General features: G+C 35.2%; 1 protein-coding gene and 1 non-coding gene across 2 annotated transcripts in view; one reads left to right on the forward strand and one right to left on the reverse strand.

Annotated features, from left to right (window-relative positions):
• LOC149782952 (putative aarF domain-containing protein kinase 5) overlaps nucleotides 1-25,953 on the forward strand; it is a 78,433-nt gene that overhangs the window by 2,053 nt on the left and 50,427 nt on the right. The window contains exons 2-6 of the mRNA XM_089935188.1: nucleotides 2,622-3,137; nucleotides 7,137-7,401; nucleotides 16,801-16,941; nucleotides 20,005-20,118; nucleotides 21,424-21,555. Coding sequence (XP_089791314.1) covers nucleotides 2,827-3,137; nucleotides 7,137-7,401; nucleotides 16,801-16,941; nucleotides 20,005-20,118; nucleotides 21,424-21,555 — 963 coding nt within the window. The 5' untranslated portion in view covers nucleotides 2,622-2,826. The remainder of the gene's footprint in view (nucleotides 1-2,621; nucleotides 3,138-7,136; nucleotides 7,402-16,800; nucleotides 16,942-20,004; nucleotides 20,119-21,423; nucleotides 21,556-25,953) is intronic.
• Nucleotides 14,376-14,494, reverse strand: LOC149782953 (5S ribosomal RNA). Its single transcript, XR_016414847.1, has one exon. It is a non-coding gene; the product is annotated as a 5S ribosomal RNA (ribosomal RNA).

Here is a 25,953-nt window from a genome sequence, read left to right on the forward strand (position 1 = left end):
AGGGCAAACAATGAAAAAATTGAACATGTCCTTGGGAAATAAGAGCTTGCCCCAAACATAATATTCTAAGAAGAGCAAATTAATAAGATAAAATATGTTTGTTTGTCTTTTCAAAGGAAATCATGTTAAATATATGTTTGATTTTTAGTTTGATTTTTTTCTTTGTGGGCAACAGAAAACATACGCCACTAATTTATTATATATATATATATATATATATATATATATATATATATATATATATATATATATATATATATATATATATGAGAGGTAGATAGAGAGATGTTTATGTAAAAGACCTTAATTGAAAAATTAAACATAATGACAGTGTTTTAGCAAGAGACATTATTCCATTATATTCAGAATTTTTTTACATGTTTCATAATATCATACTGGTGATTTGTCTTTAAAACAGGTTCATCAGAGCTAGAAACTTTATTAAGTTTACTATTATTGCCAAGATTAGATAACAGACTCATGAACTACATCAACAATAATGAAAGCTAGACTGTATGATATATTTATACTTGCAACTCAAGGACCTGTCAACTTGAAATCCGCAACATGCATCAGAATATTTGACAGGTTGACTTTTGAGAATGAGAATATTTATTTTTATGCATTTAATTGTTTTCCAAGCAGTATGTATTGGTCTCCTATACTGATCATGTAAACAACAGATCATAAATACAACTTTTGGGTGCTACGTTTTTAGCACATTGATCATGCTTTGAACAAAAGCCTCCTGGTGGTTGATCTTCAGAAACAAGCACCTTTTATTTCCAAACACTCCTGTCAAAGGAATTTCATGAGTTATTAACAACTAATACCTACTCATGTAAAAATCAATGACATTCATCAAAATAATGTTTGACACGGTGATTATTTAAAGTCATCCACAATCTCACAAACAGCCTGAAGCTAGGATAGGATAAGTACAGATATTATGATTGAAATGTAACTTGAAAGTTAAAATATAAATATTTGTTCTGTATTTGTCAAAACGTTTTAAAAAAATACCAGTACTATATATTCACTTTATCACATTTGCTTGAGAAAATGTGAGACTGTCCATGACATTGACTGAAAATGAAAATAAAACACAATGGACAAAAAAACTGATCACTTATATAATACATGTAGAAGAACGCTGCACATATAAACATTAAATATAGGTGCTTATATATGTATTTTGGTTAGATCACAGGGTATAAAAAGTGTAGAACATAAAGCATTATGAACAGAATAACTTTTTCCCTCTCAATTTTTTGGTCTTGTCATGGGCAAGTACCTAGGAAACTTGAGCTTGGCTGAGTCCAGTTTGAGCTTGCCCTAGGTGTTAGGCACGTGAATTTGTAAAGACAATCTTTGCCATTACTGGTAGAAATGCTCTTAAGTAGAACATGCCTGATTTGTATGCTGAGATCTCTGCAATCTGCATTTATATTTAGTTACAAATATTACAAAAGATTTTCCTTGTCAAAATGCTGCAGGTAACTATGACACATGGAGGTATGGTTCTTCATGGCTGAGTATAGTAAAGTTCAAATATATTAACCACAACATTAGTTTTATGTAGATAGTCTATTTATAATACAGAAACACACTTTGCTAGTCAACCTAATTTGATTTGCTGAACCTTCCAGATATTATAGTGTAGATGTGGAGAAGAAAAAAAAACACCTTTCCATTGATGCAGATTGAATGTGAAATGTTATAGTGTAGATGGGGAAAAAACTACCTTTCCATTTATACAGACTGAGTGTGAAATGTTTCTTCAGCTAATATGCTTTAAACATTTTACTTTACATGCAGTTATTATTCTGAGTGAAATTACATTTGTTGTTGCACTGCACAAAACTGTCAGCACCATGTGGTTTTTATCTCTGGTGGTCATAGACCAGAATACCTAATGGGATGGTCTGTTGTCTATCATTTATTGTCCATTGTCCATCCATTCCTTGACACAAATTTGTTATTGCTACTCCTCCTAACCTACTTGAAGGATTGCCATGAACTTTACACACACATGTATTCATCTCAGTGTCTAATTGATCCTAAATTTAAATGGTGCCGCATCTTGTGGGTCGGTGGTTCTTCCTGAGGTTTTTCCGGGTTCTTCCTCCACCATTAATACTGGCCGCCATGCATAGCCTATTGGGTGCTAAAAAATGGCGTTAACTCCACAACAAGCAACAAATTAAATGGTGCCAATCAGACATCCAATGTGGCTGCCACAGTGGCCATCTTGAAAATCGTATTCTCAGTTCTCCTCAGGAATATTTGGTGATATCAGGATGGGGTTTTCACTGAAAGACTTCTTATGATGTCTAGTTGGTCCTAAATAACTCTGCTTTAGTCCTAATATGACATTCTGTATGGTCACTTTGGAAGCTATCTTGAAAATCTTTGTTTTTGCTACACCTAAACATCATGATCATTTATATGGTATAGTCATGAAGTACACACATTATTCTAATCCATGATTTAAAATGACATAAACATTTGCACCTTATCTTCTATATTTGTTGCATATTAAGAAAAATCCATGGATCCTTTTATCACTACATTTTCTGTCATGATAATTATCCATAATTCTTCTTTTTATTATATTTTAGGATGGTCCTGGATTAGGTTTATATCTAATAATCTCACTAGAGAAGACAGCTATTGATACTGGGACTTCCTCCATTTGGTCCATATCTAATACATCTCACTAGAGAAGACAGCTATTGATACTGGGACTTCGTCCATTTGATACAGAATGATGAAGTAGACAGATTCCTACCTCATTTGGAGCTCCTTGAGTTTCATCAGATAACAATGTCATTCTTTAGAACACTGATTGGATCTTTAAGGGCTAGCCAGGTCCCTATGGGATCTCCACAAATGTGCAATAAGTGCTTGAACCAATGGATGAAACTGAACAAAAATGGGAAGCTTGAAGGAGCTGTACGATGGAAGAGCAGCATTTTGAATAAGAGGACTGTTCCAAGAAAGATGTCAAAAAACAAATATTTCTTATCATTTCTTACACTTGTGTCACTTGCATCAGGTGGATATTATGTGACTTTAAATGAACCACAGAAAAGGAAAGTTCGAGTAACATTAGGTGGCTTTGTCAGATTTTTCAGGTAAGTAGACTCATGTTGATCATTTTATTTATGTCTTGGAATTTCCTGGTTGTACCCATTTATACTTGATAACTTTACTCATTCTTTTGATGCTCTTGCATTTATTTATATTTTCTTATTGGTCCAGTGTCATTTTGTTGATTTTTATGCAAACACCAATTGGGCAGTATTTCCATAATTGTATCCCGTCATTTGTATGAGTCATGTGGTAGTGTGAGTAGTACTTTCATCATTTGTACCAGTGGTAGTGTGAGTAGTACTCTCATCATTTGTACCAGTGGTAGTGTGAGTAGTACTCTCATCATTTGTACCAGTGGTAGTGTGAGTAGTACTCTCATCATTTGTACCAGTGGTAGTGTGAGTAGTACTCTCATCATTTGTACCAGTGGTAGTGTGAGTAGTACTCTCATCATTTGTACCAGTGGTAGTGTGAGTAGTACTCTCATCATTTGTACCAGTGGTAGTGTGAGTAGTACTCTCATCATTTGTACCAGTGGTAGTGTGAGTAGTACTCTCATCATTTGTACCAGTGGTAGTGTGAGTAGTACTCTCATCATTTGTACCAGTGGTAGTGTGAGTAGTACTCTCATCAGTTGTATTCCAGATGTTTGTTCTTGTAATTTTCTTTCAGCCTTTCAGTATGGCACAAGAAGCTGGAAATGCAGACATAAAGAGGCTTATTGGGACACCCACCCAACCTGCTTGGTGTGTGCTAAAAGTACTTGCCCGGATAGAAGTAAATTCTGTGCCTTGTATTAAGTAGCAGAAGTTGAAGGAAGCCTCCTCTTGTTCTTAACAGGTGACCGTCCTCTGATTCTGGAAGGATTCAGTGGCATTGGTATTAGGAAGTTGTCAGCTTGCCAATCCCAGATGGGATCAGAGGCATTTCCTGGTGTAATGAAATCACCAGTGTGCCGATCCCAGGAGGAATCAGTGGCAATTCTCAGCTTAAAAATGTCAGAAAGTTGCCAACATGCTGTTCCCCAGAGGGATCAGTAGCACTCCTTGACTCAAGAAAGTCACTAAGTTCCCACAGGCAGTACCTGCCTTTCCATTACAAGGAAAGTGTTGCCATCTTGAGCTTTTAACGCCATTGTTCTCCAACCCAGTACCATGGAGCTACCTGTCTTCTCTAGGGAAGGGGACTGAGTGATACCCTTTCCACCCCACCCCCAACCTTTCCCTGTGTTCAAGTTCAAGTTAGCCCTGATTGCATCTGTTCATTCACAGCCATGTCCATATCCTCTAGTGCCCCTATCTCCATTCCACCCTTGCCCCTCTCGTGTCCTTTCATTCTTGGCCCAAGTGCAAGAAGGACAATATTCTGAATTACAAGAAACTAATTCATCATACTTGACTGTGTTTTTATACTAAGCCTCCAATGACTAATTGAAGGAATGAATTTACCTAGGACTATGGTGTAGGGATAGGAAAAATGAAATCAACATAATAATGAAAGATATTAATTAATTCAAATAATGTTGCCCCTACATTTTGAAGACCTAGCATGCACTTATCAATATGCCTGTTTGCGGATAGGTACTTTTAAGTTTTACTGAAAGGTAGGTTTTGGGTTGGTTGAACATCTCTTTCCATACAAGATCTTTAGAATTAATGTAAATCAGCCTGAAAAAAACCTGTCCTAAACAAAATTCTTTTAATGCATCATGCAGACTGACCACACAGGTGTTTATAAAATACAAACTGATATAAGTTGCACATTTCATTCATTAGTGTTTATCAGGATAACAAATTTGGTTTAAGAGGTTTGTAATTGATGACAAAAAATGAAAATAAAGGCACATGTAAACAGAAACAACGGGGTCACCATCTTACCTTATACATATGCATGACTCCTGGTAGCCAGGCTAAGGGCAATAATGTTTATCAATTATCATGGACATGTACACAAAATAACTAGGCAACATTTAAAGTGTAAGTTTTTTGGCAAATGCAGAATAAATTGTACAAGAATAAATTGTTCCACTGTAATTTTATAAGATTTCATTGGAAGTTAAATCTGTTAAGGGCTGTTCCATTTAAACATACATGGTACCCAGGGAAGGCAGTGTTTTAAAAATATATGCCAGTGTACATTGATTTAACAGAGCTCATATTAAAATGATAAGAAAGTTCTAAATTACCTCTGTGTGTCAGTACCCCACATTAAAAGTGCCTTCCATGGGTCCCTTGTATGTTTTAATGGAACAGCCCTAAGTTAAACCACAAGTGCAAGTTGTGCAACCATGCTAGACATTGGCAATAGAATAGAATATAGTATGAGTGTTCCATATGAAGATGTAGAGTATATTAATTTCAGAAAATATTTCAGCGTGTTTTTATGCTGATCTGCTTGAAATCCCAATAACAAAAAAGGACACCAGATTGGCTGAAGTGACACACCAGTATACGTATGCAGAACTAAATTATTGTGCCATCATATTTGTGTGCAGGACATGCAGATTTTTCTTATGTCAATCTCATTTTTCTAAGAAGTTGTCAGTTGCAGCTTGGTGCAGAATCAAATTTGATACATGGTGTTTTTTGTGTGTACACTAGTAAGACTTATGTGCTGGCATGCATATATATGATGTCATGTGATATCAATCCTGGCATGCATATTTATGAGATCATGTGATGTCAATCATGGTATGCATATTATGTGATCATGTGATGTTGTCAATCCTGGCATGCATAATATGTGATCACATGGTGTCAATCCTGGCATGTATATTATGTGATCATGTCAATCCTGGCATGCATGTTTATGTGACCATGTGATGTCAGACCTTGCATGCATAATAATGAGATCATGTGTTGTCAGTCCTGGCATGGGGTATATGAGAAAGTTTGCCAGTAGCTTCTTGTGGGTCATTGGTTCTTTCTGGGGGTTTTCCTGGGTTCTTCCTCCACCATTTATACTGGCTGCTATGTATAGCCAATCTTGTGCTGAAAAATGGTGTTAAACTCTACAACAACAACAACAATCCTGGCATGCATATTTATGTGATCATATGATGTCAATCATGGCATACATATTTATGTGATCATGTGATGTCAATCATGGCATACATATTTATGTGATCATGTGATGTCAGTCATGGCATACATATTTATGTGATCATATGATGTCAATCATGGCATGCATATTTATGTGATCATATGATGTCAATCATGATGTGCATATTTATGTGATCATGTGATGTCAGTCATGGCATGAATACTTATGTGATCATGTGATGTCAGTCTCTGTTGCATTCAGTCATATTTGTGTAGTTTTTGTTTTGTCATAATGAATAATACCATCAAATTCCCAGGATCTGCATCAGGGAATTTAGGTAATAGCTTTAATCATGGACCATTAATTATATAATGTTCAATAGACATGTAAGGGATAGCACTAGCCTATCCAGTTGTAGGTCTCCTGCAACTACATGTACTTCAATTCACTCTGTATCATTATGTAAGTCATTTCAAAATGAATATTTGTAATATAAACCTATCTGTAGAAATATCTGCCGGTGCATTAACAAATTTGAAAACACATGGTATCATTCTTGTCTTTCTGCCATGCTATGAAGAAAACAAAAGATACTATTTTCTGTCAGATATGCTTTGATGGCCATCAGGAAACTGCATTGCATTAGTTGTGGCATACCAAAAGCTGGTTTATGTGAATAGTTTGCACAATTTTCTCTTTGAGAGATAATCCAGCCTGTGCACTAATATTTCATGATGCAAGGATTTCCTAAGAACTAGAAAACCAGCTCAACATTGGCAAGAATAAATAAAACTGTAGACAAAATACCACTCTAAAGTTATCCCACACTTGCCCAACATGAAAAGCAAACGGAATATTCTGACAGATGACATAAGATACTTTCCCTGCCCCTTTTTAAAAAAAAAAGAATGTCTTTCTTTCCAAATCAAATTTGATCTAGTGAAGCCTTCATGCTTTCTTGAAAAGTAATACCTCCTTTACTTATTCTTCTGTTCCAGGTCTACTGCGATAGGATTAACCATAGCTGTTGACTACAAGTGGTCCCTTTGGAAACTTGATGAGGACAGTCTTAAATATGATACAGTCATTAAAAGCTGTCACAAGAGAGCTGCAGAGAGGCTTCTGATGGGATGCCTTCAAAATGGAGGTCTCTACATTAAGTTGGGCCAGGGTCTGGTGTCCATGAATCATGTATTACCAAAGGAGTATGTGGAAACCTTAGTAATCTTACAGGACAAAGCACTGTCTAGATTGCCACATGAGGTAGGTATTTCACAGAATTTGAAAACAAAACTAAACAGAATTTGGATGAAGAATAAAATACTTTTTACTTAACAATTACTGTGAAGAAAAAACTAAAGTCTTTTAAAACAAATGTAATCTGTAGAGAATAACTTGAATACTTCTTTTTCCTTGCAACTTTTCAAAGGGATTTTAAGTTTATAGATTCTTTCATCATTCTATATGATGCATTTTGAATATGTTTGTGGGGTTTAAAAAAATTTGAGTTAATATTTACCATGCAATTTCCGTGTAGGTTCGAGTCTCAGTCTTAGCTAACATGGGTACGTGAGAAAGCTTGCCAGTAGCTTCTCGTGGGTCAATGGTTATTCCTGGGGTTTTCCAGGGTTCTTCCTCCACCAGTTATACTGGCTGCCATGTATAGCCTATCTTGTGCTGAACAAATGGCGTTAAACCCTACAACAACAACAACAACAACAACCATGCAATTTATTTGTTTTAATTAATAAAAGAAATCACTTCGAAATTAAATGGGGATATTTTTTGCTTGAAGGAGTTTCATCCCCTCAAGGCATCTTGTACGTCTGAATAGTTTGTGTTCCTAATAATAAGGCACTTTCTGTATTTAGCACTGCTTTTTTCTTTGTTTTTTTTTTTACTTTGTAAGGCCAGGCAAGGTATTAAATGGACATAACTCAAATTTTAACCTGGATAAAAAAAGTTATTAATCTGGTGTCCTCTTTTGATAGTTTGACAGCTTCCCTGTAACATTTTAAACACTACAGAATCATTTCAATACAAAATTCTCTTTAGTGGTTATTGCTTAAATATTTTTTGAAAATATTCACGATTTCTTTTATAAAATGTGAGTGAAGAGAAGAAGAAAGGGAACATTTTTATTTACTATTACATGTATTTAGTCGGATGCAGGATGTTGCGGGTTTGAGTCCCTGCTGAGTCATACAGAAGACTTATAAAAATGGTACTTGCAGCTGCCATGCATGGCGCTCAGCATTAAGAGGTTTTTGCTAGGACTGGTTGACCAGGTGTCAGGATAATGTCACTGGGTGGGACACGATGTTACATGTCTGTGGCATGATGCTGCAGTGCTAGATATCTTTATAAACTACCACACTGCAGACATCATAGTGATATGATTGAAATGTTTTTAAAGCTATGTTAATAATCACAATCTCTCTCTCTCACACACACACACACACACAAATTTTGATTGTGATTTTATTCACATTCAACAAATAAGGGCCAGTCGTTTTGGTATTTTCTAGTATAAAAAATAGGATCCACATCTGACCCAGCATTATAAATGGGTTTATGAGCTATCAGTGTACAAGTTATCAAGGGAGTGGTATACTTTTCTCAAATAGATTAAGCAACATGATCTTGTATAGTTTTTGAACTTGCCAAACATTTACAGAAATTAAAATATGGTAATAACATCATTTAGGGCTGGTTCACACTTATCACCAGCAGCAGTAAATTTACTTGATGAATAGACTGACATTGCTTCACAAATTAAAATAAATACCAGAAATGCAATCAGAATTTTTTATAGTGAAAAACCCCACTGAAACGTCTTGAAGAAAGTGCTCTTTATTGGCAAATAGGTAACACAACCTAGTCTACCTTGAACACTTCCAACCAGCATTGAACTTGCTGGGTGCATTGGTTCACTGAAAATAAATATATTAATTTTCCAAACAAAATATGTTTTGTCAAAATTTTATAATTTTCTTTATAACATGAGTTTTGTAGTCAGAGAGAAAAGTTTTTATTCTTTTATATCTGGATATTTAGGGCCAAGACAGTGTTACCATCCTTTTGATCTGTTTGAATGGAATTTTGTCTGAACCCTCCAAGCCATCTGTATTTTCAATATATGTGTGTGAGTGTGTGTGTGTGTGTGTGCGCACGTGCATTTGTATTTGGTGTAAACCGAGGACATTAATGAGATTACACACCAACGTACCGAGGACACACCTCCTACTGAGGACGTCCTTGGTTGGTAAAATGGTAAAATCTTGCTTCTACCAACTATTTTAGCCTAGAATAATGTAAAATCATGATTTGTAGGAAGGTCCCCGTTTACACGCTTGGTACTTGTTTGCGATTTTGGAGTGTATCTTTCCTCCTAAGTTGGTGATACACACGCCCGAAACCATGTCCTCGATTGCCCTGTGGAAAACTTGTAGAGAGATCTCCACTATCAAATTACACTTTGCAAAAACTTATTATCTCCCTTTAGATCCAAGCATCAGATACTAACTACTAAGCTAAACTATAAGAAGATAAGCTGGTGCATATAACAGTCCTTGGTATTTTTATTAATATTTCATACATGTGAGACAATAATGTTGGGAAACTCACGATACATTCATACCATACACGTCCAATCTACGACATGTACGAAAGAAGTACATCAAAATGCTATTGGAAATACGGATGAATTCATTGTAGAGTTGGAATGAAATTGCTAATTATCCGACCCATCTGTAAAGTTAAAACGTCCTGTGTGTGGCGAGATTTTACACATGTTAAGATATTGAAAAGACATCCTTGATATGCAAAATTTATTTTGTGATTATTAAATGAGATATATCCTCTCCTATTTCATAATTTGACTATTTAGTATTCCAACAGGATAGAACAGATGTGATTCAAGTAAAAAAGATCCCGTCAAGGTGATATCGAATTATCACTAACCGAATTCGGAAGTTACATGCACAGAACTTCAGCAAATATATAGAAAGATAAATATATTATACAGAGGTCAAACATTTATCATCAAGATGATCAGTCCCAAAATGAAACATTTAATTACAGCAATATGTTTTTCATTATCACGCTCTTAAGACCTGCGACTAAACGTGCAAGCAACCATACACTGTTGAATGCATTAAATGTTCTTTTAAATGTATTTACATGCTTCAGTTGGTGATTGGATGACTTTGCTGCACATATCAGGAATTATTGTATCGCTATTTCTGTTGTAAAACAACACAAAACATGTAAATACAAGATGTCAATCTCTATTGCTTTCCCAAATTTAAAGAGGTTTTTAACAATAGCCAGAGCACTCAGGATGTTCTACTGGACCAACTTGTATTTATAACTTAACAGAACATTTACTTAGAGCTGCATTAGACTGTAATATTCTTACTCATTTAGTCTTTTTTCAGTATGTTTAATACAGAAGGCGACGCGGGGAAAAAACTGTCTAAAACTTCCAATCAGCGATACAAAACACCTTTACGTGGTACATTGAATTAACAAATGTATAAACTAAATGATTCTGAAGGTGAACCAAGAGAGTGTTGTACCATTAAAGTATATTCTTGTTCATTCATGGCTCCAAAACAATAAAACAGAATAAACTGTTTGTAAAAAGGTATTAGACAAGTATCCCCATCCACTAAATTTATGCATACATCTAATCTCATAGAACTCTGTTCTTCGCCTCTGCAATTACTGAACTGTAAAGCATTTTAAGAGGTTTCGATTCAGTTAACATAGATAAGTTGTTGTTGTTGTTGTTGTTGTCGATGTTTTAGTCTATCATTATTCTTTGTCTTGAGGTTGAGATAAAACATTATACAGATTACAAAAGAAATAATGTTGTATGCATCATCGATTTATTCAACCAAAGTTACTTGAAAAATAAAAAGTCTCCGTGAAATACACAATATGGCTAACACAAACATTCGTTCTTATTTTCAACTTTACATCTGCACATGCGAGAGAGAGAGAGAGAAAGAGAAAAGAGAGAAGATTCGTACGCATATTATTCAACAAAGATATTACTATATTTTGTCAAAAAGCGAATAGTCATTGCCAATAAGGCAAGTTTCCTGCCATAAATGATCTAATCCAGCCAAATAGTATTGCTATAATCCAGAGGTATTTGCTTGACTGAGCAGTATCAATCCCTGGCACGATTCCAGTAGAAGTCATAAGTTTACCCCAAATTTCCAAAGACTTCTCTACAACTTCGGTTATAAATTAGAAAGCCCGACGTGTCCATTCTATACATAAATTTTTCGCTAATCAATGCAAGACCACAGATCTCAAAATTTGCCAAATATATATCAACCATACATCTGCATGGTTTCTCTTCAGCAACTTTCCGTACCGGCAGCAGTTCACGCTGTAGAAACTATACAACTATCCTCTAACACAGGGAACTATTTTTCCTGCGCCACCTTAGGCCAGTCAATTCATGGTTTCAAGGCACATTTCGCCAGTACAACTGCGTCACATTTGCCACCATGGTGACATAAACGGTATCTGCCAAGTCCCTTCTTGTTTATTCTTTTGTGTAATTTACCGGTCTCCTGTCGTAAATACCGCCACTGCAGTCACACAACCAATGTACAACATTAGGTTTTAATAGGGACTATATTACTCCAGGGACACCCATGCAGTTTTGACCTGAATTTACTAAAAGTCAACCATGGCATCATGGAAACTCACTAACACTTCACTCCTTGACATTTGCTCCTACTCAGTGGCTAATAATTTAGGATAAGGAATGTGTCTATTGCATCGAGTTCCAATAATCAAACAAGTAATCACACAAATCTAAGAATTCCTTAAAACGGGGCTCTATAACCAAATGTGCATACTCCAAATTTATTACGAGATGATCTCCAAAGCGATGGATTAGTCCGAAGCGTGTTATGTCGTACCAAAGTCTAATTGCAGGACAATCAGTCAATCAATAAATTCATCAGTCCGTATAATAACAACAAGATATATATTCAAAAAATAATGTAATTGCCCTAAAGACCAGTTGTAGTCGAAACCCTTATAGAGGTTACAGTTACTTAATAATAATATGTGATTTCGATTTGATTTTAACGTAGCTTTAACAATCTTTCAGTCATATCGCTACGGTGTCTGCAGTGTGGCAGTTTATAGTGATGTCTATCATTGAGGCATTACGCCACATACATGTAGCATGATGTCACACGCAGTCACATTATTGTACACCAGGCCAACTAAGTCATAACACTAACCTCCTAATGCTGAGTGCCTAGCAAGGAAGCTGTTAGTACCATTGTCATGTCTTTGTTATGGCTCTGCCTGGGTTCTAACCCGCATCCGAGGTGGACGCTCAAACCACTAGGCCACCTGAGCAGTCGTATTGATTGCTAAGACTGGATTAAATGTGCAAATATGTCCTTGTTGGTCATAATGTACAAATGTCCACAGTATCCGTGATTTTGTCAAATAGTGTGCGTCCTTAGTTTGTATGGATTATACAGAAAATTTGTGTAAACGTGTGCGTCCTCACTTGCATTGCTAAATTTCATATTCCTTAGAATCGATAATACAGTTCCCTCCTTGATACATCAGCATTTCCTATAATTGTACTGCCTCAAACAGTATTTGATTTTGCTCTAACATCGCCAGAACAAATGTCCTCGGTGCGCAGTTCCATACACAAGTCCTCTATATCCACCAAATACAAGAATGTGTGTGTGTGTGTATGATAAAGCAAGAAGAAAAAGGAAGAACAGTAAAGAACATATATAAAAAGGTCAATTGAAACAGCGCCTCATCATGGTGTGGCCACCACGATGATGCATAGGGATAAATAAAAAAGCGAGTATTCCATTACTTTTCACTTCATTTGATATGCATCCATATGTCACAGAATGCTTGCGGTGAGTACAGGGAATCAGATGAACGTATGATAGCTTGTTCGTCACTGTGCGGGACTAGGTATAAAACATTTATTGTATTTTTAATTTTCAATTTTTGGGGCATTTATGTAGAAATTAAATGATTTCAGTTCCAGTGAGAACAACATTTCAACTGTAAAACATAATTTGTTGTCTTTATGCGTTTTCAAGACTCTTGGGCTGATTAGTCGCACATCTCTTCAACATTTCCGATGTACATATGTTTGTGTGCAGTATAATATTAGTAACTAAAGTGTATACTGATTAAAAGTTCTAATCCAAAAGAAGCAAAACTGCCCTCAGATACTCATATTTGTCACTCATCCATTTTCTGACCCAGACCTATGTTGCTTAAGGGGAGATTTCCACGTTGAAATTGACTTAAAATCCAGATTCAGGACATTATTGTTGTTGTTGTTGTTATTATTATTATTATTGTTATTATTATTATTATGATTATTATTATTATTCCTCTTTCTCTCCTATCATTTGGTTAAAATAAGCGACACCAGCCTATAAGCTAACTTTAAAAATAGGATAATATCAGATTTGTAAAGGATATATTCTTGCAGCTTGGATAAGTTAATGTTGTGGAAATACAGAAAGTGGAAGCAGGGAATATCTGTCCAAACTTACTGTAATCAAAACAGAATTTTATAACCCAATTTATTTTGCCAATGGCCCATATTTAAAGTATTCGTTACGGGATGCCAAGTTTCCCACTGGCAGACTGAGGCCCTGCTGTAAAAGAAATCAATCAATCAATAAATTAATATAAAAAAATTCTCACAATTCATACATTCCATATTTATCAATCAATTAGTGAATAAGAAACACCACAAATAAGTATCCAAAACGAAAGACATCGATCGCATATTTTGCAACTCTTCGCTAGAGGTATACACCACGAATATATGAGAAGAAACTTGAAGGAAGTATTTCGACGTCAAAAGAGGCAGCTTGTTGTGGTTGTAAAAGTAGAGGAAACTGTAGAAATTGAACCGAATTTGTTAATAAGAAATACTGGTCACCTATGATCGCATATGACAGTAGTAAGGATCGAAACCATGAGCAGAGAAGTATGAAGCAACGTTTGCGATATTCAGGTCCTGTACATGATTTTCTTAGGATCAGAATTATTGAAGAAAGTTAAGGAATAAAGAGAAAATGAAAGTCGAGAAATTGCTCTATTTATTATTTATATTGAAGAAAGTAACTTTAGTTACAATAAAAGAAAGAAAGAAAAACTTCAACTGTTTTTAATTATAAAATAAGAAAAAGAAAAAAAATTAGAGTCTACAGCACCCGGTATTCCCAGGCAGCCACCCATCCGAGTACTAACCGGGCCCGACATTGCTTAACTTCGGTGATCGGACGAGAACCGGTGTTTTCAACGTGGTATGGCCGTAGACATTTGCATGTACAAATTTAAGACTAATATATGTTGTCTCTTTGTCATTATATACACTACACACATACGTATATTAGATGCACAAATGGATATATATATATATATATATATATATATATATATATATATATATATATATATATATATATATATATATATATATATATATATATATATATATATATTAGAGACAGGGGAGAGCTCTGCTTAAGACAATGCAATAATTGTAAGCAATGATACGAGCCCCATGTGGCTAGTAAGCAGCTACCCTATGCCGATACCGCATGGTGTTGGCAATTTCCAACGTTTTGATAAGCAAAACAAATATGTTCATACACCCCAATACAAATGTCCAAATATCAAAAATCGCTATTCTGGAACTATTATGAATTCATTCAAGGACATTCTGAATTACATCATTGCCATACGTCAAGATTGTTAGCACATCAGCACATTCAAAATTGGACTTCATTCAGAAAACCACTGGCATTCATTTGGAACACCACCCTTTTGGACTTGTCATAGAACTTTTATGGACTATTTGTGATTTCATTCATAATGCTGAAAAGTATTTAAATTTTCACTTTGTATTCTAGGAAAATAAATTAAGTCGGTTGGTTTAGATTGGCTAAGTTTGCATTAAGGTGTTTTTCTTTATATGAGCCAAGATCCCATTATCTCTTTTATTGGTTTAGATGGGCTAAGTTCACATTATGGTATATTGGTTTAGATGGGCGAAGTTCACATTAAGGTGTTTGGCTAAGTTTCCATTAAGATGTTTTGATTTAGATTGACTAAGTTTGCATTAAAGTGTATTGGCTTATATTGGCAAATTTCACAATGGAATTTGATTTAGATGGGCTAAGTTTACATTATGGTGTTCTGGCAAAAGACTGCATGGTTTTGTTAGGCAATGAGAGTAGTCTTGCTCAATGGTACAATAGGGCAGCCAGCTTGATAGAAATCTATCATGTTAACCATGGGACTGATGTGCATTTTAGCAGTGTAATTTAGAGTCTGTTTAAACCATTCTGAACCCCCCATCTCTCTCTGTCTGTCTGTCTGTCTGTCTGTCTGTCTGTCTGTCTCTCTCTCTCTCTCTCTCTCTCTCTCTCTCTCTCTCTATATATATATATATGACAAAAATAGTATTTTCAATCTTTCAACTTTGTTCTGATTTTCTGGTTGAATACTAAAAGTAAGTTTAAATATATATAAGGAGTTTGCAAATTTTATAAAAGTCAGCTTGCCTAGCAAGTAGTAGGTCAATATGATACAATGTAGAATTTAAGAAAATGTCATTATATGTATTGAAACGTTTGTTTCCTTTGTATCTGTTAATACCTAAAAACCATATCCCAATAATTAAAATTATCCAAGACTATATGTAAATAATATATGTATGTATGTATGTATGTATGTATGTATGTATGGATGGATGTATGTATGTATGTATGTATGTATGTATGTATGTATGTATGTATGTATGGAAGGATGTATTTATGTATGGATGGATGGATGCATGGATGGATGGATGGATGGATCGATATTACAAAAGACACACACATATCTTAAAACACCCTCAGCCACCCAAGATATATATGATCTTTTTTTGCGAGATAAACTTGGTAAAATTCAGTATGGTATAATTATCGAGTACGATCAGTAGAGTTTTTTCCCTTGTTTGCAATTGTCATAGGATAACGCGTTAAAAATAAAATTACATAGAAGTACGATTATTGTTCATAGCTGATAAAGTTCTGCGAGCTTCGTTGCATACTCTCTCTCTCTCTCTCTTTCGTGTATGTGTGTGTGTGTGTGTGTGTGACAGGAAAGTGTGAACTTTATATGCTTTAAGATTTGATTTTTATTGTCTGTCATTTTTCATACACCTTTTATTAATTATTTTATGGATTATGCCAATAATTTGAAGTAAAATTATTAATTTTAAGTTTCTATCGTACTTACAATTTGCAGATGTTAAATAAGAAGAGAATTCTTGTTGTGAAAAATTAGATGATAACGATTAATTATGATTTCTAAGCATTGATGGTGTATGAAAATTACCATATATACTCACTTATAGGTAGAGTCCAACTGCAGACAGTAAAGACCTTGATCTGATGTCATATAATGCAGATCAGGGTCCATGTTGCTTGTTCTACTGATCACTTTTACCAAACTGTACAGCAGATCTGCCTGCACATTATATGGTGGCAGATATCGGTCTCTGCAGTTTGGAGTTGGACTTGTCTTCTAAGCGAGCATATACAGTATGAACAAAACTGGCGTTTCATTTCTGTAAAGGTTGAGCAGCTGTTTTTAGAAGACTTTGGTGTGACACCCCAAGAAATGTTCAAGGAGTTTGATGAAGAGCCGATAGCTGCAGCCAGTCTTGCCCAGGTACATCGAGCTGTCACAAAAGAGGGTGATCATGTCGCAGTAAAGGTAAAATATAGAGCTCTGCAATTTCCGAGTAGTATTCAAGCAGCATTGTTGTCTTTGGAAAAGATGATGATGATGTTTGTTCTTGTCTTTCACACATATTCTTTGCTCAGAAATTTATTAAAAATATTATTTCTTCTGTTATTCCATCTATCCAGTTGTATGCTCATCATGTTTTAGCATCAGCATGTCAGACCTTGTTATACATTTGTCTTCTTCTACATAGAGAAGAATTTCTTTTCAAAAGTATTTTACATTGCTTTACCACTGGTTTCAGCAAATGAAGCTTTGCAGTTTTTATATATTTTTTAAGAAATTCCTGTATGTTCGATTTAATGGATGATAATTGTTGAAATATCACTTTGGAATTATTAGATCATTGATATTGGTTCAGTTCTCTTGTATTTAAATTTGCCCTAGAACTGCTTTCTATTTGATTTTATCCTTTTTCCCTCTCCTTCTTCACCACGAGAAAGACAAAGTCAAAATTCAAATGCTTCATTTGGATGTTGTTTTGTTGGCTTATGTCCACCACAGTAGAAAAATTATTTACATATTTTCAACCCCTCCTTTGCAAACATATATATATATATATATATATATATATATATATATATATATATATATATATATACATGTGATAATCCTAGCTTATTGAATAGATATTATATGTACAGCCAGCAGGGGTCACACTACCAGGTGAAGTGGGTGATTAAGTTGCCTAAAAAATGTAAACTTCACCTTTTTCTGTTAGGAAAGCTAAAATAACTTCACCCTGTGATTGTTTTAAAGGTACTTTGACTGACTATACTTTTTTAGATGCCCGCTTGCCTTAGCCAGGTTAGTTCTAGTGTTGTGCTGTAACGAAATGTATTCATGAAGCCATCAGTAGCTAGGCCTAGCTGGCAAACAAACTCTTGTGCATTCACAGGCATGTGTTTTGATAGCTGATTGACCATTAACCCTTTCCTGACTAAGTTTGCAACTATCACAGCTCGATTTCCTCATGTTATCCTTTGATGATAAAAACATACAAACTTATGTTTTGAAACTTTGACAATAGTATGTAAATAGCAATTTGTGTTTTAAGATTAGAATCAGTGATCTGGATATTTTAACTGTCTTTTGTACATTATTTCATCATAAAAATAGTTTGAAAACTATAAGTGAACCAGTAACAGGGAAATAATGGCGGACATCGCTATGTCTGGGAAGTACCAGTTTATTAGATTGACTGTTTTCATAAATCATTGGGTAAATATATTTTTAAAAAAATATACAATTCATAGAAAGCAAAGCCTATCTATTATGATATTTAAGATTTAACTTTAAAATGCAATAACATAATTCAGAAATATATAAGACAATGCTATGTTATGGAATTTGCGAGAAGCATTGTAAGGTAAAACTTGTTTTCTGACTTGACTCATATTTGTGAAAATATGATGGATAAAACCAGTGAAACATATTTAACCTATGTCTACAGTTACTACAAGTATATAGACAAATAAATCAACGAAGAAATGCTATATATATACATATATATATATATATATATATATATATATATATATATATATATATATATATATATATATATATATATATATATATATATATATATATATTGTTGCGTATATGTGATTTAATTTATATTTGATTTAAGTTGTGTTTCATTTGATTTGATTGTTTGTTGGTTTTGGAGTCTTTTTATTTTCTTTACAATGTCATGTTAATGTAATGTAATTTTGTTTACTAGGAATTTGATATTTTCCAGAAATTCAGTTTGACCTGAATGTTTCCTTAGATACCTAATAATATAAACACTTGTTTCCATTTTTGACTTAGTTCCTGGCCTTTATTGAGGGTCACGTAAACAACTTTTTTCTAGGAGTAAAATGATTGGTTCTTATCAAGGACTTATCATGTGACTTTTACATGTAAACATGATCACATCATCTTCTATTTTGCAATTAGGCATTTCCAAAATTGCAAAATACTTGTATTAATAGTGATGTTTAGAGAGAGAGATCTCAGTGTCTGGGCTTTTAAGCATTTGATGTCAAGTTGTTTTCTTCTGTTGTGACCAGTATTGAAGTTTCGAGTTTTTGAGTTATATGTTAATTTTTCTTCAGATTATTTGAACTCTAGAAGATTAATTCATTTCTCTGGAAATATTATTGTATTCTACAGAACTCTTGAACATGGACTTTTTTTGAAAATTTCATTTGGATTTCCAAGACCGGAGGATTAATTATTATGTTTCTACAAGGAACTGTAGACATCAACACAGTACAGTCTACAGCATACGTCATCGCCTTCCATCTTGGATTCTTTGTCGGGACTCGAACTTGGAATCATTAGAACATTTCAATATTAGGACTTCAAAAATTTTATTCATGAATTATTCTTGTATTATTTTGGGATTTGATTCTGGAAACCGTGAGTTCTCATATTTTTTCATTTTTACAGTACTTTTCCAGGGAAATAAATTATTTGTTATATTTTTCAAAGCTTGTTGTTTTCACTCTTTCTTGTGTTACGGTTTATTTGAGCCTAAACACGTAACATTTCTTGCTTTGCATCCACTTCTCCCTGTTGAGCTCTCACTTCTCCTTGTTCTGTACAAAAGGAGAAGTCACTTCTCCCTAAAATTCAAGTCTAGCTTTACCCCTGGTACAGTACTAAATGCAAATAAAAAGGGCTTTAGCATCCCTGCCATAAATGTGAAAGAGATGATATAATGCTACCCTTGTTTGTTCAGCCTTTTCTTGATGTGTCCAAAACACCTGCTCAGATTTATTCCTTTAAGTCCACCCGATCCCCACCATCACCCTGACCCTTCTATGAGGTCATCTTTTATGCGGTGGAAGTGTTTTGCAAACAGTGTGGCATCTCACAGTTGAGGCAAAATTTTGAATATATATTATGGTGATAGGCAAGGTGGCTTTGATCTACAGTGGTCAGTCTGGATGTCTTAAGAGGGAACCATAGCATCGCTAAAGTGGGGGTAGCAGAACTTTCTTTTAACATGTTCTAGGTTGGGTTTTTTGTTTCTTTCCTCAGGTCCAGTACATAGATCTGCAGGACAGATTTGTTGGGGACATCAAGACCTGTGAAATACTCCTCAAGTTGGTAGGCTGGATGCACCCCAAGTTTGCATTTGCATGGGTATTACAGGTAAAGCAAAGCATGTTTTTAGACATTTCATCCAGTATTTAGATTACTAGTCCTTCATCAGACTTGAAATTAGCAATTGGGTCGTCAAAATTAAAAATAAAATCATGGAAATAAATATGACTGTTGTTTGTACATTTTTAAAGTCTATGGTACTTCTTTTTAACTACAGAAATAATCTTTCAGAATATTTTTATATCAAACAGGCTGTAACTGTTCAATACAGAAGATTAACTGTTTACAGTATTCATAAGGTTTCTTTCTTTGATAAGAATAAAGGATTACAGTAGTCTTGTAAGGAAAAGAGCAAAGACTGATTTATGCAGAATGTTCAAGTAAAGTGAAAAAGTGAATGTTAAGAGGATTGCTTTCGGATTGTAATCTTTTTCATAAAAGGTAATTATTTTGTGATGAGATCAGCACCACTTGGTCATTTTTTGTCCGATTTTTCCATACCTTTATAGACATACAGGGTCTAAAGAAGACCATAATAATGTTAATCATATTATCAGTGTGATCCAACAGTTATATAAATGGTGTAGAACCTGATCTATTGTTGTATAATGAACCAGTAAGTCAGGGTATTTTTTTTAAAAAACTTTAATTATAATTTCAAGCAAAGCAACATTGATCCTGATCCATAGGGACATTATTTGGCAGAAGGTCAAGCTTCATTTTCACTCACATCCTGAAAATGTCTTCTCAGGTTGAGATTGTTCATTGTCTTGCTTATTAATATTGAATGCAGTCTGTGTTTCTCTATCAGAGTTGGAGGTTGTGGAAAGGATACAAAGTAACTTTTTAATTTAAACTTTAAAATGTGCAGACCTTTCTAATCTTCAAAAAGAGTTTGGGAATTCCTCAAATTTTGCTTTGCTTTATATAGAGAGGTGGGCCATTGCCAATCACAAGGGCTTACTGGTTTTCTGAGCTAGGGAGATCCCTGAAGGCAAAACTCCTTTAATGAAAATTCAGGGTTTTATGACTATATTTTAATTCCTGATGCATGCTGACTGTTCCTTGAAAAGTTTTATTGCTAACCAACCAATAAGAAAGACACTTAAAAAAAGTCTGTTTGAGGGAGACATTTTGAAATGTTTAGTAAAATTATTTCATGGCCTGGAAATAAAATCACAATTGATGTAACGTTTGAAAAGTATTTTCTGATTGGCTGATAGTGGAAACTCAGTCTCAGAGTCAAACTAAGAGTTTACAGCCTCTGAATCTGGGTTGATGTTGTCTACAGACATGTCTGTTGGACAGATAAACACAAAAATTATTATAAACTGAAAATTGTTTATGTTTTAGGACTTGAGAGATACTCTAGCACAGGAGTTAGATTTTATCAATGAGGGGAAAAACTCAGAAAGATGTCAGAATGACTTGAAGCATTTATCCTATGTATATGTGCCAAAGGTTGACTGGAATAAAACAAGCAAGGTATAGTATTAAATCAGACATTCATTTCCTATGAATATCATCTAATTCAATATGTTATATAATTGAATAAGTCATGTAAAATCAGTATAATTGGAAGAATGTCTTTAATAATGAATTAGCTGCATTTTATTTAGTATAACCCCATTTAGTTCAGGGCATTAATGGTTTGTATAGACCACATTAGTTATACATTAGGTATAAGAGTGCTGCCCAGAGTTGCCAAAGCAAGTGTGACAGTTGGCAGACTAAGTGCAAATGTGTGGGAGTGCAGAGGAATCAGTATACCAAGAAATATTAAGGTCAACAAAGCCATTGTTTTGTCAACCCTGCTGTATGAAACCTGTACATGATATAGATGCTATGCCATGAAAATTAATCATTGTTGCGTGTGCTGCCTGAGGAAACCGATGATGGCAGGACATGGGCAGATGAAAATAGAGTTGAGATGAGCAGGCCACATCAGTAGGATGTCAGACGAGCGACTACCAAAGAAGATATTCTGTGGCAAACTGAAGGAGGGAAAGTGATCTCAGGATAGTCAGAAGAAACACTTCAAAGAATCTCTCAAGTCAGCCCTAAAACAGTACAAGAGTCTTGGGAAGACTGCACACAATATCACTCCACCAGACAGAGTCTCATCCATACTGGAACCACAGGCTTTGAACAGAAGAAGCTTGCAGAAGCACGAGCAACAGAAATCTCAGAACTGTGGCACTTCCTCTGCTGATCAGTGTTTAACTTGTTGCTAAATGCTATGTAAGACAGAATCTTGTGAATGCAAAATAAAACAGTCTTATGGATTTTCACAGAAAGACTTATTATGGTATCTAGTAAGTCATAAATGAAAATGGTGCTGATCTCACTTCCATAATGGACACTACAGTACAGGGGTCTTCTGTGAAATCTTGCAAAAATTTTTGCTATTCCAGAATAGACGGTTATATCAGCATGGGGTTTTCACTGAAAGTCTTTCTATAATGTATGGTTGGTCTTAAATGAAAATTATGCCAATCTTGTATCCAATACAACCCATGTTATTGATACTTCTTCTGAATTGAAAAAAATATCAGCATTATTGTGTTTTTTTGTAACTTGCAGACTTCTTGTAATTTTTAGTTGGTTATAAATGAAAATGGTGTAAATTTTTTTACATTTTTGAAATTGTATCACTACTCCTGTTGTTCCTATTGACATTTGGTTTCACCAAAAGATATCTTTTGATGTCTTGTTGGTCCTAAATGAAAATGGCGCCAAACTAACATGTATTTAATATGACTGTCTTGGCAGCCATCAAGAAAACAACTTGTTATTGCTTCTCCTACTGAATGGAAAGTCATTCCATATTGGGTTTTCTCCAGAACACTTATATGATGTCTAGTTTGTCTAAAATGAAAATGGTGCTGATCTGATATCCAGTATGGCCGCCATGGCAGTCATCTCTGGAATCTAGTTATCAATACTCCTACTAGATGGATGGTCATATTGACACGAGGTTTTCACCAAAATGTTTCTTACGATGTCTAGCTTATCCTAAATGAAAATCATGCCAATCTTACATCCAGCATAGTCACCATGGGAGCCATCTGGAAATATTTTTTTTAATCGCAACTCCTGAAGAATACTAAGATGAATCAACCTGTGTGTTTTCACCAGAGGACATTTTATAGAGTCAATTTGGCCCTAAATGAAAATGCGAACCTGACATTCATTATTTTGAAAATCTTCTCACTACTCCTCCAGAGTGGATAGCAACATTTTTTTTTTTTTAAACTGCTTGTGATATCTAACACTGGACAACAAATTTTTACAAAAGTCATGTTACTGAAATAAAATTAGTCAATTCTTATCAATTTTTATGTGCTGAACACGAATATGACAGTCAAATTGCAAAATTGGCTCTAGTTTTTTTGTAATCTGCAAGAAATTAATGTTTACATAACGAAATGCATTCCAATAGTAAAAGGTCAACTGTAATAGCCTACCTATAAAAAATCAAGTCATTGACTACATCTTAGATTTCTTCGCCTGTCTCTTGTACAGCTGTTCGGGAGCATCTCTGAGGAGTGTCCAGCAGTAGTCAGCCAGCATTGTAGTGGACCATTTTCCCTGGTATCTTTGTTCCATTGTTGCGATATCTTGATGAAAACGTTCGCCGTGTTCATCACTAACAATACCACAGTTGCTAGGAAAGAAATCCAAATGGGAATGAAGGAAGTGAATCTTTAGAGACATATTGCAGCCAAGTTTCTTATACTTCATCAACATGTCTTCTACTAGTTCCTTATAGTTTTCTGCCCTAACATTTCCGAGGAAGTTTGTAGAAACTAGGCGAAAAGCATTCCATGATTGTTTCGCGTCACCTTCCAGCAAGTTGTTGAACCGGTCATCTTTGAAAAGCTCTCGAATCTGAGGACCCACAAAAACTCCCTCTTTAATCTTTGCTTCGCTGAGTCGAGGGAATTTTTCATGCAGGTATCGGAATGCTGGCAAAGTCCGGTCAATGGCTTTCACGAAGTTCTTCATCAAACCTAGTTTGATGTGAAGGGGTGGTAGCAAGATTTTCTGAGCCTCAACCAGAGCTGGGTGTTGGATATTCTTCTCTCCAATGGCTACATTCTGCCTGTGAGTCCATTCCTTCCTCATGTAGTGCATTTCCCTTGCTCGGCTATCCCACTCGCATAAGAAACACATGTATTTTGTATATCCTTGCTGCAGTCCCATTAAAAGGGCAACTACCTTCAAATCACCACAGAGGTGCCAGCTGTACTTGTTATACTCAATGGAATTCAGTAGCTGCCTTAAGTTATCGTATGTCTCTTTCATGTGGACAGCATACGCTACTGGAATAGATGGAAGAATGTTTCCATTGTGCAAAAGCACAGCCTTGAGACTCAGTTTCGAAGAGTCCACAAATAGTCTCCATTCTTGTGGGTCATGAGTGATTTTTAAAGCATTCATGAGGCCCTCAATATCGGAACAGAATATCAGATTACTTTCCTTTCTGAAGAAAGGCTTCAATTGCTGGTGGCGCTTTCGATATGCAGTAATTGTGACATCTTCTTCTAGAAGATTCCATTGTTGGAGTCTTGATCCTAGCAATTCTGCCTTGTTCTTTGATAAGTCCAAATCACGAATCAGGTCATTTAGTTCTTCCTGTGTTATTCTGTGTGGGGTTGATGATGCACCACAGTGAAAATCTGGATCACTGCATGCTGATATACCAGGAGAAGAACAGGTCGACTCACCTTTGTCTTCGTCAGATGAATCAAGAGAATATTCTGCTGGAGGTTCTGGAATAGGAAGTCCCTCACCATGTGGAACTGGTCTCAATGCAGACGGAATGTTTGGGTAGACTATTCTCGACTTCTTTCACTTCGTTATTCCGCCGGAAAGAGGAGGAACCAAGCAGAAGTAACAGTCATTTAGGTGGTTGCTTGGCTCTCTCCACACCATTGGGACTGCAAATGGCATTGATGACCTTTTGCAATTCAACCACTGTGAAAGCTGTGTTGTACATGTAGCACAGCATATATGCAGAGCCCAAGGCTTGTCTTGGTCACCAACCTTGCATCCGAAGTAAAGATGATATGCCTTCTTCACTTGAGAATTGATACTTTTCTTCTGGTTGGCAAATGTCACTTCCCCACAAATATAGCAAAAATTGTCCGCGGTATTAACACACTTTCGAGACATTACTGTTCTTTATTGTACGTAAATGGATAAAATAATAAGTTTTATGTAACAGTAGCTTGAACTGTCTCGCACAACGTCTAAAATATTTTAAATGCTGAACCTATCTGATTGGGCTTTATATAGTACACTGCTTACGTCAGCTTCAGCAGCCGCCTGGCATTAGTATAATAGGCCTACACATGTATAGTACACTGCTGACGTCAACTTACTTCAGCAGCCGCATGGCATTAGTATTGCATTGCATCAGAAAATGATGCAATCAACTGTGGATGATGTGAGCATGATGGTATTATGCAATGTTACATCATTATTCCGGATGTTGCTGCAGTCCTACTGGAGAAATTTACACAGTGAAACATAGAAAATGAGGTATATGAATATCTTCAAAACGAGAGCCAATAAAATTTTTCACGGTTATATTCGTGTTCGGCACACCAAAATACTACAGATTAGGGCCTTTTCAAGTCAGTAATGATTTCACTGTTGACCAGTGTAATTGGTCCTAATTGAAAATGGTGCCAATCTTACATCCAATATGATGCCACTATGTCAGTTTTGAAATTCTTCTAGCTGTTTCTTGTAAATGAATGGCTATTTTGATGTGGGTTTTCACCAAAAGACTTCTAACAAGGTCTGATTGGTCCTAAATAGAAACATTACTGCCACAATGGACAGTTTGGAAATCTTGTTCATGGATCTCTGTGA

Source organism: Sinohyriopsis cumingii, chromosome 15 (assembly GCF_028554795.1).
Source record: "Sinohyriopsis cumingii isolate HCF-2022 chromosome 15, ASM2855479v2, whole genome shotgun sequence".
Taxonomy (NCBI): Eukaryota; Metazoa; Mollusca; class Bivalvia; order Unionida; family Unionidae; genus Sinohyriopsis; species Sinohyriopsis cumingii.